Here is a 17,728-nt window from a genome sequence, read left to right as displayed (position 1 = left end):
TTGGCGAGGGTAGTTTTGAAACTTTTTAAAAAAATTTCGTTAAATATATTTTTTTTTTGCTGTAGTTTATAAATAGTTTGTATTTCTTTTTTCCATTTTTGATAATTTCCCTTTATCCCGTCGATGCTTGAATAACTCAATTAACCAAGCAAAACGACCCCTAAGTTTATTACCAATTGTTGTTCCCATTTTGATCTTTTTTTTCTATGGACGTGGTTGTGATAGCAGCCTGCACGTGCGTCATTCCCATGTATCATAGGCGGTTGGGCTTTGCGGATGAGCGGTAAGTCTACGTTTTGTGGGCTTTGGGTCAAAATAATGCAAGGCGCCATTCTCTCGGCTGCACAACCACTCCGCATAAAGTTGCTGTGGAACAGCAATTCCAGTACTGGTAATTCTTCCGCCACCGCAAGATCTGGCAATACAAGCTTGATGGCGGCCGCTGGTCCGAAGTGGGCTCAGAAGACTGTTACGCTGCCTCCTCATAGGCGGGGCTGTCATCTCATCACCCCGAAGGTGATTAATTGGTTATCTTTACCCACCTTATCCAGAATCCTCGTGTTGATCTCCGGGGTTTAAACGGTGCCAACTTTTTGTTTTTATTTTATTTCTGTTCATAAATTTCTGTCGCTTCTTAGTTTAGCTTAGGCCTGTCTTCTGCACATGTCAGTTTGACTTTTCCGAACAATAGACGAAAATATCATGTTCTGTAGATATATCCGAAACTAAGTCTTTTTGTTGCATTGCTAAAATTATTCATTTCAATATTTATATGATTGCTGCTACTAAGTTTGATTTGTATATCAGATAATGAAGGAAATTGGACCAGACTTGTCAGAATTCAAATGTGGCCTTGCTCATATCTTCTGTAAATCTAATCCCATTTTTCTATTTTAGAGATTAATGCGTAGTTGGATTTCTTTGTTGAATCATTTGATGATGTCTCAGTGCAGCATACGAGTGCCTCTCTTACCATCAATGAAAACTATGATTCGGATGTTCGGAGTGATACTGAAACCTTCCTCAACAAGATAGTGCCTGAAGTTAGTTTGCTATCCACACTTATCATTTGCAACCGTCCCCCATTTTGACCATTGTTTCTCTCTCCCACTTTCTCATTTGGGGGGCTTATTTGCAGGGTACATCTGCTCCTTGGAAGCATACACTTGAAGGTTATCAAAATTTTAATTTCCTTCTACTTTATTCTACTAAGAAGACCTTTTCCCTTTTCTAGTTTTCTGATTTCATATACTGAAAAAGAAAACATACTCTACTAAAAGGGCCCGTTTTGTCTCCATCATAATATTGTAAGACAATTTGAACTTTTGTTAGTTGTAATGTATAGGATGCTAATGAAGGTGTTGCCTGGCAATAAGGGAGGAGGGATTATGATAGATGTGCGATAGTTTATGAAGAAAGACAGAAAAAATGTAAAATCAACCAACCAATTCAAACAATACATGAAGAGGAAGTAGGTGGGAACAAAATTTATCCGAAGTAATCTCATTTTAATTTGACAGGTTATCTCCACACAAGCCAAACTCACTCCTAATCCTTCAAAGTTCTGCACTTCTATCCCATCTAAAAATGATTGAAGGGTAACCAACGAACTTATATCATACTAAGCCAATTCAACAAATTTTTTACTAAGGCCCGTTTATAACCATTGTGATTTTGGTTTTTGATTTTTGAAAATTGTTCTTGTTTCTTGCAACTTCCTTTCTATGGTTTTCATCTTTCCTAACTAAACATTTGAATTTTTAGTCAAATTTAAAAAACAAAATCAAGTCTTTGACTTTTTTTAGTTTTCAAAATTTGACTTGGTTTTTTGAACACTAGATAACAAAATAAAGAAACCCAATGGTAGAAGTAGTGTTTATAAGCTTAGTTTTAAAAACCAAAAACAAAAAATTAAATGGCTGTGAAATGGGGCCTACATAACTTGTTTGCTTGAAATTTTTGTACAAATCACTTGTTTGCTTGAAATTGTTGTACAAATCCTACACTGATAAGCTATGAAAACATATTCTGTACGACGAAAAATCTTTGTTGCTTGCTTTAGATTTGACTTTTCAAACAGAATGTAAGTGTTTCAGAATCGCAGAGCAAATTCATAAGAAATATAGGATGGTGGGGGTCTTTGGAAAGGGTAAAAGGGTTACTCTCTGATCTTTTTCTCAACTAAGATGGTTCTATGTTTCTTTTTAGGCTCCGATTTCAAAAGACTTTTTATAATTATTCTACAAGTAACATTTTACTAAGTTGGGACCCCTTTTTTAGTGGGGCTTTTGAGGGCTGGGTTTCTTGTACGCTGTTGTTTTCAATTCATCTCAATAAAAGCAATTATTTCTATTAAAAAAAAAGTATCTGGGGAGTATTTACAAATTTTCTTGTTTTTCCTATCCTAGAGTTGTTTCAACCATTCCTTTATATATATAATTTTTTATTTTATACATCTACTCTTTTGATAATGAATGTGCTCATTATGCAGGCCCGGATGACATGCCAGCGCACATTAAATCATCAATGTTTGGCTGTGCACTCACGTGAGTAACTACTTAGTTTCTAGATTAAATGCCTACTTGACATGCTGTTCTCATTTGTGGTTATTCTTTTGTAGGATTCCGATAACAAATGGGAAGTTTAACATGGGTACTTGGCAGGTACAGTTTAGTAGATCCTTTTATTTATTTATTTATTTATTTATTTTTAATAGTTTTTCCCTTAAATAAAATACTAACAACTTTTGTTGATTGTGTGAATGATTAATTGGAGAATGAAATTTAATTTAAATATTGATTCTTTATTCATTTAGTTGAATAATTGGCATTTAGGTGTTTTTGGTATATCACAATGAAGGGGTGAAAATGAAAGAGTTTGTTATTGCTTTGTTTGGTACACAATGTGTAATTTAGGTATGAGAATAAATCATTCCTTGGCATTATATACTTATGAACAAGGCTAATCTGACCTTTCCAAAGTTTTTGGTTTTCAACTTTTCCCTCTGTCTAGGATTAAACTTTTCTTACTTCTTCAGTTCTTTTTTATTCTTGTTTTATACATTTTCTTTTTGTTCGTGCATATTTCTTTATCTTATTTAGTTAGAACAAATTAATATGTTTAAGTTAATTTTATACTTGTTAAGACTACATGTGTTTGGTTGGTTGTTAGTTCATAACCTTTCTAGTAAAAAAAAAGGAATTTTCTTATTTCAATTTTCTTGACATGTTTTTATCTTTTTGTTTCACTTTATGTTGTATCTTTTAAGGAAAATTTTGGAACTGCATTGGGAATAGTACTTTAATGTTCAATCACCAAGTTAACATGGCATCTTTTCTTTTGAAATGGAAACAAGCCGCTTCATTGAATTAATGAAATGAGACTAATGCTCAAAGTACAAACAAAGATAAAATATTAGAAAGAGCTAGAGGATCAACGGGGAACTTGGGTATCACAACAAGTTTGACATCTCCATAGCACCCTTAGCAAGAATGAATACAAGAACAAGCTATCAACAATGAAGGACAAAAGGAATACAAAAGAATATACTACGATGCAACAATACAATTCAAATACATATTCAATAATGGTAATTTGGAAAAATAAAAGCACTTCAGTTTAGGCTTAAATATTGGATGGAGAAATCAGCAAAATCTTTGAAGAAAATACATCTCGAGAACAAATTAAATCAAGCAACTTCAACATGAACTATCCAGTCAAAGGAAAAGCCAAGAAAGACCCTCTGATCCACCTTTTAGGACAACTGCCAAAAACAGACTAGACAACTTGCTAATATTCCCAAGCACTATCTAAGCTTGCAAACTCAATGAATGCTCAAACTACTGGACTTTAACTGTGAGCGATTAAGATGCACATAAAGAGATGTTGCCCCAGGTTAACATGGTATCTATAAAGAAACTATGTTCCTGATTACGGTTGTAAGGAAATCCACAAGATCTATTGGTTCACGTCATGATCAGAAATGGATATAGAGTCTACTTGATTTCTCACCTTGATAAGATGAAACATAGGCTTCCCACCGTTTCACTTTGAATTAAAGTAATGCCAAGTATTTGGATCTCATTAGATCTCCCCTTTTCGTACATGAATATTATTGGCCCTTTGAAACCTTTAGGCCCCCAATTGTGGGTACGTACTCAAGGAGAGCAATAAAGGTAAAGTACCTATGGAAGTTAGTTAGCGTTGTATGTAATTGTTAGTGGGATGTGAATGTGGAGTACGTAGGTGTGGGTTTGGCTACTATGGTTAGGAAGAGTGTATAAGATTTTTTGTATTCAGGTAAAGGTAGGAAGTATTTTGTGATAGATCAATACTCTAACGGGTGTTTGGCACACAGAGTTGAGTTGGTAATAATTGTATGTGGAGTTAAAAAGTTTGGGTTTGGGGTGTAGAGTTGAATCGAGATGGGCCAAAAGGCCTGTGTTTGGGGTGCTAAGTTGAGCTGAGTTATTTTGTTCAGAGTATCTTGTGCAATTTTTTGTAACCTAAAAAACCGACTTTTCTGTTGTATGTTTTTGTTTGCTTAACCTTTTTTAACCATTCAATTGTACACACATTTTCCCCAATTCTCATCATGAGATATCAATTTAAAACCTTCCCATATATTTTACATTTTTAGTTGAGGGTAAATTTCAAATTCTACCAAATTTTGGTTTGAGTTTTGAGTGTTTTTTTTTCTCAACCATGATTCCAATTGCCTTATTTTCAATTTGTCATCGATTACTTTGGAGTTGGAGTGGTTATTAAGGGTTTTTTTGGGAGGTAAAGGATGGTAGTAAGATCCACCATTTGGTGCGTTGGCAAGTAGTTTCTGATTCTTGTTCCCATGGTGGTCTTGACATTGGTGCTTTGAAGCATAGGAATTTGGATTTGCTTGCTAAATGGGGTTGGAGGTTTATGCAACAACCTCACTCCCTTTGGAGAAAGGTGATTATTAGTATTCATGGATCAAATCTTTTCATTTCGCATACCAAAAGTAAAGGCAATTTGAACCTCAAAAGTGCTTGGGCTAGTATTTCCATAACGTGGAAGAAGTTTGAACCGGAAGGATAATTGGTCGAGATTATGTTGAAGGATAATTTTCCTGTCCTTTCGCCATTGTCATTAATCCAAATGATATAGTCTCAGGATGAATCAATAACTTCTTGGAGTTTTTTTTTAAAAAAATTATTATTATTATTATTTTTTATTTCACAAGCCTTTAAAAGAAGAAAAAATCTTGGACTTTCAAGAGCTTTCTTCAAGTTTATTTTTTATTTCACTTACCCCTATGGAGGATATTTGGAGTTGGTCTCTTGAATCCTCGGGCATTTTTTACGGTGAAATCATTGACTAAATATTTGGACTCTCTCTCTTCTATGGACAACATTTATTCTCAGTTATTTAGAAATCTCGTAGTCCAAAGAAAGTTAATTTTCTCACGTGGATTCTTCTTAATGGCAACCTTCAACCTGTTCTTCAGAAGTTCCATAGAAAAAGCTTCCTCAACAATCTCTTATTATAAGACAACTCCTATACCAAATCCACTAGTGTCCACCCTAGCCTTCATTATCCAACCCAACCTAAAGAATCAAAGGCCCACTAAGGCCTACGGGCCTCAAGTAATGTTTGGGCTGGGCATAGGCCAACCCGACATCTTAAACACAGGCCCATAGCCCAATCCGACATCTTAAACACAGGCCCATAGCCCAATCCATGGACCTTGCTCAATGGGCCCAATTTGGATTGGGCTTGGACTGACCCTTTGGATCAGGCTCAAATTGGCCCTTTAGAATAAATTATTAATTTTTATTTTAAATTTAAAAATAGCCTTGAAGGCTTATTTATAGAGTATCCAACCCCTGCATCCTCCAATTTTTCCAATGTGGGACAAGAATAAAGTGGTTTTTTGACCTCCTAATCCTCGGCTTTTATTTGTCTTGGTTTGATATTTTGTCTCATTGTATTTTGAGCTATTGCTCATTTCATTATATCAATGAAAAGTTTTGTTTCCGCTTCAAAAAAAATAAAAATAAAAATAAAAATAAAGTGGTTTTTTGATGCCTTTCACTTTCCAACTCTTACCTACACAATTTAATTCACTCACATCTACTTCTTTTAAGGGTTGTTTGGGGGAATATCAATTGAATGGGTTTGTAATGTAATCTAAAATTCATGTTTGGATTTAGCATTTTGGGCCTAATTTGTAATACTAAACTTATTCCATTCTCACAATTTTCAACCCAACCCTCTTTTCTATCATTTTCACACTTTACGATCCCATTTCCGTTCCGCCTTCTATTACTCATGCATTCCATCACCCCTCAGATTCCCAGTAATCTTGATTACATTTCAGCTCCCCAAACAATTTCTTAGTGCAAATTGCAAACCAAAAACCATCCCTGAAGTATTGTGGTAGTTGCAATTACACAATTAAACTTTCATGATGAATAAATATCAAGAGATAAAAGGAGAATCCTCCCCAAGAATCAAATCAAAGTCTTTATTCATGAAAAGTTATCAAAACAAGAAGACATCCATCCATAGTGTCGGGATGTCGTCAGCTTTCTCTCTCCTGCTCGAGCATGCTTATCGAGAACCATCGTCAACCAACCCATGGGCAACTTTCCAACTCGGCACTTCTCGGACATTCATCCATCTAGACATATCGAAACTTGGACCCTTCCGAGTCCTTGTCGAATCAAAACTGCATATTGGGTGCTACATTGAACCTCCAGCCCATGGGAGTGGGCACAATGCTGGCACACCCATGGCGTCCGACACTGCCCATGAGATCCCGTTCTCGATGGAAGATGTCCAAGACACTTGTCTTGTCACGCTCGCCCACGCCACGACACATGCATGCGCCATGGGGTAGCTCACTTAGGCCATAGAGCCCAGGGGTGGTAGAAAGCCGACACCATGTCTCCTCCTATAGTGCATTTTGAACATTTTCCTCTTTGCCACCTATGCATATGAAATATGGCGAACGGTCACTCACCAACGTAGAGGGCCCATCTAAACTTCAATTGACATGAAATTCGACGTGCTTGCATATCTTATCAATATGCATCTAAATCTAGAGCTGCTCGTCCAAACTCATGACAGGACCCCACCTTCCGAGGTCACGACCCGGGCTCCATCTGGCCCCCACTGAGCTTATCATTGACACTACCGATGAAATGGTTTCTTGTCTTTCCACTTAATGTTCAACATGACATGCTTGCCCACTTATGTTGGTGTATTGGATGATGCACTATCCTCCTCGATCGCATCATGACACTTCTCTTGGCCCTCTTGGTTTTGTCAGATGTGTCGATACTCATGTGTGCCACTGCACTTGTCTGCACAAGTGGGTTCACAATCTACCATCTCAAAGTTAGATTGTGACACTCCCTCACTTAAACTGTCATCGTCCTCGATGACACACTTAGGGGTGCAATCCACTTTCATGGCAACAACGAGCATATATCATCGAGCTTGAGGGGCATTTAGGAAATCTAGCATAATTGATTCTACTGTAAATTTGAAATTGTTAAGATTGTTTCCTTATGTGTGTGTGTATATATATTTTATTTCTGTATAAATATAGATTGATTGCTTAAGTCTAGCTTTTTGATTGATATATCTTTTGTATAAATGTGAGGGTTTCCTCACTACTAAAAAATAAGAAATTTCATTATCATATATAGCTTCATATTGTGAAATTCATATTTTGGTTAACATAGCTACATTTTGGATATGGTTATCCCCTTCCCCCAACTAGGATATGGTATGAACATGGTTAATAATAATTTTTTTGTCTTCAACTCTCTGTGTGTCTCTGATTCAATTTAAAGCATTTGTATCATAACCCTAGCCTTGACTCATATTTCTAAATCGCCTTCCAGTACTTGGTGGTACATGTCTACCACGAGTGTAGCCAAAACTTTGAAAGACTTTTTCCTTATGCTGCTACCTTCCAGTTAAGATCAAGAAATGTCCACGTAAAGCGTTCTTGAGATAACTAAAAGTTCGATAAGAGTGGAAATTTAAATTCCATCAATTTTGGAATCACTTTTTCTCCTATCCATCCATTCAATCCAATTGAATACTACTAAATTGAAATTTGTGGTCTCTAATATATCTGCTTCAGTAAGATGATTCAACTAGAAAGATGTATGTTGAACACTCAACGTTTAGGATTCCCAAGCGTAAAGTAGCAACTTCAAATATTCTCCCTATCCCCGCAGTTGTTGCACTAAAAGAAATTTATACTATGAATTCTTTTCCAAGTATTCATGAGGGGTGGTGTCACGGGGCGGAAGCATAGTATAGAATTTTTTGAAATTCTCCCGTGCAGCCTAAGGAGGTTCCTTAGTCATCTTTAAGATTTGGACCCAATATTCCCTACTGAAACACTCAAACCACTCACAATAACTGGTAAAGGTGTTTTGCTAGTTCACCATTTTTGAAAGGAGGAAGAGAGAACACGATAGTTGTAGAAATATAACACTTTATTAATAAGCACTATTAAAACCACACTATACGAGACTTGGGGAGCTTTGGCTCTTTACAAGACAACTCTACTAGAGAGAAAAAAAGCATAAAAGAGAATATGTGCTCTTGTGTGTTTGGACATCCCCCAAACTACACAATTTATAGGCGTGGGAGTGAGGAAGGTTAGGTGAAATAGATGGGGAGTGCCTTAAATGGGGTAGTGACAACCACCCACTAGCCTTAAGAATAAGCCACTCCCCCATGACTAGGAAACTTCTTTTATTATTTAAGGGAGTTGCATGGTCATGTCCACCTCTTCCAAATTAATCTCTCCACTCCAATTTATTTTTGACTCTATTGCCGCCACCTGATTTGTGGGTCCATTGCCACGTCTTCCTTTGACCGGTTAGGATGTTGCCACGTGCACTCGCAAGCTTCAAATCCTCCACGGTGGTCCTTGGGCCTAGAGTCACTCGGACCAAGACGCCTGAGTGGGCCTTGGTGCTCTTGGTGCGCATGCCTGGCCCATGCCATCGCACCCAGTGTGCATCGGTTGTGCGCGCATGCGTGCACCTCCTTTGCATGCCACCTGAATGCTTTTCTTATGCGCATGTTTGCGTGGGCATACACGGGGCCTCGGTGGCTCGCACGTACCTAGCTCATCTTACTCCCCGTTGCTTGATGCTTGTGTGATAGTGTGCCCAGGTGGCGCGTGGGCCCTTGGTGCCCCAGCATGCCCTTGCGCCCCATAACGTCTTCTTAGGCCTGCCCATGCCTATCCAACTGTTCCTCTCGGTTGAGGCCTGGGCTCGCCTGACACCCTACTTTCCTACTTTCAAGTGGGTCATGTCACGCCTTGGCTTTAGCCTTTGTTAAGCCGTTGACTCGGTCTGCATGATTCCTCTGCAGTTCTCGGTCAACCTACCCCTTGTGACACCCTTGGTCACCCTCGAACCTTCATGGGTGTTCATCTTGAGTTTTAGGAGATCTGACAGGTGGACACTCCTTGATCCTAAATTTTTCTTGCTTGTCACCACTTTTCTACTTTTAATTGTAAGCAATGATATCATAGATCATTCTAATTTTATTTAGAGGAGTGACTTCTAAACTAATCCTAAGAAAGCAATAAAAGTGATCAAGTATAGAGATTTTCAACAAAAATATATTTTAGAGAATAAATTTCATCAATGGATTTACTAAACTCAATTGCTTTTTAGTCTCAAACCAATTAACACAACACCTAGGTCTAGAAGTTTTTTATCCGGATTGTTCCTTTTGGAATTAATCTTTTTCTTTGACTTAGTTACTAATTACTAAACTTTTGAAATTAGATAATTAAGCAAAGCATTAAGACTCTTCATCAACAATCTCTACCGTTTTCCGACTATTTTAGTGTGTTCAAATGATAGTTTAGCATGCATGATCTAATCTAAAATCCTCTTATTAAAGCAAGATTGTAACTAACGGTATCATTCAAATATTGATCAAGCATTCAAATGCATTAGGAACGGTCATGCTAAAAAGTATTGATATATATTGACATTCAAGATCCACATAGTGTTTAGCAATAATCTAAAGAATTGATCTAACCTTGGAACAATGAAAGATCAACCTAACATGGCTTTCTATAGACACAACCAATGTTAGAATGAAAAAATACAAACAAGAACCAAAGATACAAAAGGGAAAGAAAGACATTATCTGGCATTCTGGTCTCGGGTGGAGTCGACCATCCAATGCTCTCCAATCGACTTTGGCACCAAAGACCCTTTGTAATCTACTAAGAACCCTCTCTCTTGGGCCTAAAAAACTCCAAAACTCAATGCCCAAAACGGCTGGCAAACCCTATACTAAATAGGGAAATAAAATCCAAAATTGAACTGGCGCAGCGACACCATAAGCCAACATCGTAGCATTGTAGAAGAAAAGAGCATCTGCACACGAGTCTGCTGCATCTTCATCCTATTGTGTAGCCTCGGGTTTGGGCGTCACATGTAGCGTCATGGAGTCCCTTTTTGGGCAAAATTGGCCTTCTTTCCTTTCCTACTTTGGAGATTTAGCCTCTTCTTGTATTTATCAGGGAAAATTGATATGTTTTTACCCTTCTGATCTCAAAATCTTGTTATCTTGTTTAAATCCTGAAATTTACTAGCAAACGACATCAAATCTAAGAAGTTTAAATAAAAGGCAAATAAAGCACATTTCAAGTGCTTTTCAAGTAACTAGCTTCTTTTATTTATTTATTTATTTATTTATAATAATTAAATAGCAATAATAGCAAATAACAGCCAACCAACCATCTGCTTGTTTCGAGCAAAAATATGGTAGACTACCTCCCTCTCCCTATCTCTCTTAGTTTTGTAAATAGCTGCCTGACCATTCCATCATTGGCTATGTTATGTGTCATCACTTACCAGCAACAACCAGCCATATGATGGACTCTCTCTCTCTCTCTCTCTCTCTCATATGTAAAACGTACCGAGGGCTGATATTAAACCAAAACATCTGTAGTGTTTAATTTGATTCAACTTTTCTTTATTATACCTAGTTGAATTAGCAATGTTTCATTAGCTTTTACATATTTCCGGTCCTTAATATGATTCTTTTTAATCATCTTGAAACAAAGGTAATGCCTAAATGGATCGAGGATAAGTTCTGGCGAAGTTTTAAAGGATTTGAAGTTGACTATATGAAATTTTCTGCATTTAGTGGAACTGAGATGAGATGGGGTTGGGTTGATAAATAGGTATGAGGTTTGGATGGATGGGTCCCTATCCTTGGTTTAGCGTGACGGATGGATTTATATATGGAATGCTACATTCTACGACAGATGAATCTAATAGTCTTAAATCTAATGGCTAATTTTGATTGGACTTTGGATGCTTCAGGGAATATGGCTATGTGAGCACCGAGACCACCCCACTGCTCGCAATGTTGTGGTTACCCTGAATGGAATTTAGGTATATGCTAAGAGTTGGAGCTTCTGCTTACCCCGCCATTTCTCCTGGTTGTGTATCGATGCCAATAATAAACTGGTGTAATAAACTGGTGTCTCGTTGCCGCTTTGGCATAACTGAACTGGAGACCGGGAGTTTGGGGGACCGTGAAAAGACCTCTCCTTTTTCTGTTTCTTTTTTTAGAAGAGAGAAAAAAAAAGATTGTAGTTCGTTGTTTCATTTAGTAATGTCTGGATTGATTTTTTTTCTGCAGATCAAACAAGAGTAAAGAACAGAAACACCAAAAGGAAAATTGAAATATTTAGGGAGCACTTAATAACCCATTGATGTTTGGTTTTTAGTTTTTAAAAAATGATCCGTTTGAGATCCAATTGAATTATATATTTTTTCAATTTTATTATTTTTTTTAAATTGTTAATAAATTTCAAAAACAATATCATTTTCTTAAAACTAGTTTTCGTTTTTCATTTTAGATGTTTGAAAATTAAAGTCTATTTCGTCTCAAACTCTTATATAATAGTTTACATCTTTTTAAGTAAGAGCTAAATTCTTAGTCAAATTTCAAAAAAAACAAAAACTAGTTTTAAATTATTATTACTATTATTATTTATTTTTAAAATTTGGATTGGTTTTTTAAAACACTAGTAAAAAAAGTAGATAAAATAAAAAAATAGAGATGGAAATGGTTTTTATAGACATAGTTTTCAAAAATAAAGAATAAAAACATTTAATCTTTACATAACAAGGCCTTAATTATTGTAAAATGATGACTTAATCTTTAAAATGTCAACTCCTGTCTAGGGAATTCAAGACCAATAAATTACAATAAATTTTCTTTTATTTATTTTTCATTATTAAATATTTATTTTTTCATTTTTATAATAACAGTTTCCATCTTTTGAGGACTTTTAAAATATCGAAAAATGGGTCAAATTATATATGGAATATAACAAAATTTTACAAATTTGGTAATATCCAACTACAACCTAGTCAAATACCAAGAAAGCCCAGCCAACACGGAAAAATCATGCCCAATCCACGCAGTGATCTGGCCCACGATTTTTCCCTCTAATGCATGTGTAGAGATGTCTACGGAGTGGGATTGGGAATGACTTTTTCGTCTCTTGTCCCTTTTTTACTTAAATAGTTAAATATCTCACTCATATGTGACAAAATATATGATTAAAATGTTTAATTTTCATAATTTCTAAAAATTAAAATTAAAATTTTACAACAATACATCCTAAATTCTATTTAATAAAAAATAAATATATCAAATAAAAAGTTATATATAATTAATTAACTTTATTATAATTACATATATATATTATTATAAAGATAGTTTATNATATAACCGGGTGGGGTGGGGAAGCGAGGTGGGTCGAGGTTGGGGAATATATTCCTTGTCTCCATCTCCGTTTAGCCAATGGGCAAAATTTTCTCCCCGCTCCCTCCCCCATTCCCCGACTAATCGATTGGCTCTGCGGGTTAAATGGACATCTCTACGTATGCGTGCTAACCATTCATCTTTATTTCTATCGTTTCAATTTCAAATTTCTCTCTATCATTCTTCTTGTTCTTCTTCTACCACTGTTGCTTCCTGTTCTCTCCTTGCTCTTCTTCATCTTAATCCTATTCTTCTTCCGCTATTGTTGTTATTGTTTCTTCTTCCTTTTTCTTATGCCACCATCGCTGCCGTTGTTGCATCTTATTTCTTTTTCTACAATAGAGTAAAGATTTAACGAATCAACTACATCAGTAATAACTCAACTCTTCAAGGTTATAACTCTTTTCTTTTCTTCTCATCAATCTATCAGTGGTCATAGTTATTAAACCTAAATTTTGTGAACATATGGTAAGCAACATAAAAAGGAAAACAATCAAAGGCGAATCATCAACCAAAGGAAAGAAAATAAAAACAAAAAAGCAGGTGAAAGTAAAACCAAAGGTATAAACGTTAATCATAAACTTGTGATGGCACGCCATGGTCTCGCGACCATAAATTTCCCTGTTAATAATAGGTCATAACTTTTTAATCAGATGGCCGCTTTGGGCAAGTGACAAATTGTTTTTTTTTTTTTTTTTTTTTTCCATCCTCTATCCAGATCCAACATTAGTTTTGAGTTTGGAGTTCTGATTTGAAGAGTTTCATTGGAAAAAAAACACCCGAAATGCTTGATCAAAAAGAAATTCTATAAGATGGGTGTGATGATGGGAGCTACAGGTGTAGGTATACTTGTCAAATTTGTGCCTTTGTTGTCTATGTTAGATACCTGAAGAAAGGAAGGTTTGTTTAGAGCCTCCACAAGAGAATTCTTGGTGAGTTCGACTTGGGATCACTTAGGGTTTTCCACAAATGTCGAGAGGTTGCCGTTAGAAATTTTCATAGCCTAATTGTGGAGTTGATTGAAATTGGATCAAGAATGAGACGTTGATGCATTGTTGGCAATGAATTAATCGACGACTAATTCTAATCTCTGTACAATATGCTTAGCACTTGTATTCTGAACATGAGTGACTAAATTATATTGTAGTTCTAGGGTTTGATTGATTTCAATTGTTTATGGGTGATTCTTAATTATTTTGATTAATTGAATGCATTGGTCTCTTATCATGTTTGCGTTTTTCCAATTGAATGTTTGTTCACCATTTGATTGATTTAGGACTTTTAAATATACTATACTTGAGAAAGAGATTTTTAAACTGGAACTAGCATGATAAACTGACATTGGAATATGAATGAGATTGATAGGAAAACGTGAGAGGTTAAGAATGAAGAGGATTAATGCTATGTCTTTTAGTTTGAATTGCATGAAAATAGAATTGATTTTTAGACATTAGAAAGGGTTGAGCTCGTAAGAGGAAACTTAGATCTTCTAGGCCTAAGTTGATACATTGAATTAATTGAAAGAAAATATTTTGAATCCATAATAATGTTGAATGAGATCAATACCCTAAGACAATCTGGTCAAATGAATCCTTACTTTGAACATTTATTTGCTTTCTTTAGTTTTATGTTTAAAAAATCATCCTGTTTTGATTTCTTAAATAAAGTCGAAAAGATTGCTTGATAGCTAGTTAAATTAAATAACTAATTCTCTGAGGACGACAACCAATTTATTTGGATTTTATTACTTCGATGCATACACTTGTACGTGTCATATGCTTCCACTACAACTAACAAAAGAAGAATCTCAATCAACCACCATAAAATATTTCATTGATCTGGGGAAGAAGGAGACGGAGGAGGAGGAGAAAGAAAAAGAAAGAGATGGGAGAGGAAAAAAAATAAAGGAATTGAAAAATTGATTGCAGAAGAAGAAAGAAAAAACGTGTCTACAAAAAGAATGATGGAAGAAATCCAAGAACTCAAAAAAGGCCAAAAGAGTGTAGAACAAGAACAAAAAGATTTGAAACAAGACAAAAAAGAAACCACAAGTTTGTTGAATACCATTATGGATGGCCTGAAGGATAGACTTCCATTTGTAAATCTTCCACAACAAGAAGAAAAAGAGCATGAACAGAGTGTGGAGAAAAAGAAGGCTCCTTCTTCTAGCCTTCAAGTTTTGGAAGAAAATGATAATATCGATGAAATGGTGGAGTATGCAAAAAAATTTATATCTGGGATAAGTCCTTGGTATGTGGTAGTCTATTTTTTTAATTGTAACTATACATTTACTAACTATAAAATTGCCTTTTCTCGTAGATTGAAATTGGAAATGAATAACAAAATGAAGGAAAGGTTTGTACAGATAGATAATGATAGATGTCTATCATTGTCTATCACTATTATCTTTGTATTTGATTTGTGTTTTGTTGTTATAGAAATCTCATCGTTTCATTAACTTAAACTTTGTGTTTGATTTGTGTTTTTTGTTGTAGGAATCTGACATCCAAACACAACAGCATGAAACTCAAAATGATTTGGAACCTATTCCAACTTTAGATTTGGAAACTTCAAAAATACGAGAGTTTTCAGTAGAGTTGGAGGATGCTCAGTAAGACCAAAACACAAGAAAAGGAAAAGAAAAATGTTTCATTCTTTCTCTTAAGCTACTTTGTCTTAGACTTAATGTTTATGGACACTGATAGATAGTGATAAACTTCCATAGACACTGATAGAAGTCTATTATTGTCTTTCAGTGGTTGATTATTTTCTTAAGCTTAGCTACTACTTTGTTATTAATGATAGTGTAGTCTTCTATCTTATTATTAAGTTTCTTAAGTTTAGAACTATATTGCTTTCTATCATATGCTTGTAGGAAGTTGAAGTTGAAGGACAAGAAGTTGAAGTTCAAGAAAGAGTGAAAGAAGAAATTGAAGAAGAAGAAGAACTTGAAGAAGAATAGAACAAAAAAAAGGGAAAGAAAGTCAAAATATAGAAGTGAGAAAGAGGTATATGTATATATACACAGTGATCGTTGTCTATCACAATCTATCATTGATAGACAGTGATAAGCAACTATCACTATCCCTCAGACACATGATAATAATAGTCTTTTTAACTTCAATTTTTTTTTCTTGCAGCAAATCTATGAAGAAGAGGAACTTGAAGAACATCAAGTAGAAGAAGAGAAAATTAAGGATGAACAAGTTGAGCAGGAATAACAAATTAAAGAAGATACTGATTAGGAAGAGAATGAAGAGATTGAAAGAATAGGAAAAAACAAAAAAAAAAAAAAAAGGAAGCAAGTTGCTGAAGAGAATGGAAAGCATAAAAAGTTTAGATCGAAGGTGGTAGAAGACAAATATGTTCAGAACGAGAGACCAAAGAGATGGAAAAAACCAATGAAAAAGACAATAAACAATAAGAATAAGAATGAAAAGAAGGTCTCCTCAAAGAAGAAACCTGAGAAGAAGAAGGACTCCCCACAGAGGATAGTAACAAAAAAATTGATGGTGGAAATTGCTCCAAGCTTCGACCTGAAGATTTCTCAACTAAAATCTCAATCTCAATTCTAAAACTTTTGCTTTGGCAAAATTTCTTTGTAGTTGAAAATTAAATGCTTTTGCTTTGTGAACATGTTTCGATATATACTTGTTAGACAATTAACAACTTTTGTTAAGTATTTTTGTCACACCCCCCTTCCAAATTCACCTCTTTCTCAAGGAGGAAGATGTGAGGACAGCAGATGCGAACTCTCTTATGACATCTATTGTCAATTGAATCTGTTAAACTAGCATCTTAAGAATTTGTTTTGCTTTAGGCTTTAACCTGTAAACTTGTATATTAGCAAATCTATCACGGAACACAACTTAACTCATCTCAACATCTACTCCTGTATCAACATTACAACCTTGAATACAACTTATTACAGACCAAGCTCTGACTTTACCTCTAGGGGGTTATTTAATTATCGACCAAACTCAAGCAAACACATAACTAGCAAATACTTCACGACAGTGGCAGATTGGACCTTCTCTGTCAAGCAACCAACAACCTTGGAACTCTCCTACTACCTGGAGGGGGAGAAAACAATAACATTAGAAAACGGAGCTGGGGAGCCCATTAAGTGGCATGTTTAAAGAACATATGCTTTTACTTTAGAAATTCATTTTGCAAAGCAATATCGTAAATGTTTTAGCATGTCATTCAAGCTTTAGCTTTAGAAAGCATTTGGAACATATAGCCAACATAAACATTGTATTCATAAAATGTCTCCGTGAAAACCAGAGATCGACTTTTACATTTACTAAAAGGTTTCTCATACTCACGTTCTAGCAAAATCAGGAATATCATTTAACTAAAACGTCTTATTTTAAAACCAAAACTTCCTTTCATAAATTTTCATACTAAAGTCATAGCATGCTTTTAAGCATAGTTTTAGTAAAATCCAGGAAATTACATTATTAAATACCTTAATAAAACTAAAGGCGACATTTGCTAAATTCCAGTAAAACTAGGAAAAGAAACTTAGCTTGTAGAAAACTGTCATTCATCAATTTCACCTCCTTGACTGGTGAAGACCATGCTCATAAAATATTCCTACTAAAATATGAGAATAGTATAACATAAAATCTCAGTAAAATCAGAGATTAAACTCATTTGTCTTTTTTTTTTTTAACTAGAAAACATACTTTAATCTAGAAACACACCGTTTATCATCAACTTCCTCTCCTTGACTGATAATAACTAATCTTACTGGTTCTATACCCAATCATATCCCGTCCCTATGTGCACATGTAGAAAATTTCCAGCTAGACATACTAGAGTACATTGACATTCCCATCAGTGTATACTGACAATTTCCATCAAACGTCTTTGTCGTATGTTAGTAATCTAGGGTACTTAG

The 17,728-nt window shown here is 35.2% G+C and overlaps 1 protein-coding gene and 1 long non-coding RNA gene across 4 annotated transcripts; both read left to right on the top strand.

Moving 5' to 3' along the window:
- Nucleotides 1–237: 237 nt before the first annotated feature.
- LOC120085663 (UPF0047 protein C4A8.02c) lies at nucleotides 238–11,758 on the top strand. The gene is made up of 7 exons (XM_039041789.1): nucleotides 238–516; nucleotides 808–868; nucleotides 949–1,043; nucleotides 1,139–1,172; nucleotides 2,492–2,546; nucleotides 2,621–2,663; nucleotides 11,367–11,758. The coding sequence occupies exons 1-7, from the start codon at nucleotides 277–279 to the stop codon at nucleotides 11,436–11,438; spliced, it is 600 nt and encodes a 199-aa protein (XP_038897717.1). The 5' UTR covers nucleotides 238–276; the 3' UTR covers nucleotides 11,439–11,758.
- A 1,049-nt stretch (nucleotides 11,759–12,807) lies between these two features.
- On the top strand, nucleotides 12,808–16,706 carry LOC120086601. Of its 3 annotated transcripts, none has more exons than XR_005484267.1 (4): nucleotides 12,808–15,177; nucleotides 15,318–15,433; nucleotides 15,698–15,830; nucleotides 15,963–16,706. It is a non-coding gene; the product is annotated as an uncharacterized LOC120086601 (long non-coding RNA). The 3 variants fall into 3 exon arrangements; XR_005484268.1 differs by having other exon boundaries at nucleotides 15,318–15,468; XR_005484266.1 differs by having other exon boundaries at nucleotides 15,318–15,830.
- The last annotated feature ends 1,022 nt before the right edge of the window (nucleotides 16,707–17,728 follow it).

Source organism: Benincasa hispida, chromosome 9 (assembly GCF_009727055.1).
Source record: "Benincasa hispida cultivar B227 chromosome 9, ASM972705v1, whole genome shotgun sequence".
Taxonomy (NCBI): Eukaryota; Viridiplantae; Streptophyta; class Magnoliopsida; order Cucurbitales; family Cucurbitaceae; genus Benincasa; species Benincasa hispida.
This window is presented reverse-complemented; position numbering and strand designations above follow the sequence as displayed.

Bases quoted from the DNA above. Each gene is read 5' to 3' on its own strand.
- LOC120085663 (XM_039041789.1), top strand. From the start codon at position 277: ATGAGCGGTAAGTCTACGTTTTGTGGGCTTTGGGTCAAAATAATGCAA. The intron at 1,173-2,491 runs GTTATCAAAATT...CTCATTATGCAG, and splicing joins TTGGAAGCATACACTTGAAG to GCCCGGATGACATGCCAGCG. The intron at 2,664-11,366 runs GTACAGTTTAGT...TGGATGCTTCAG, and splicing joins TTAACATGGGTACTTGGCAG to GGAATATGGCTATGTGAGCA.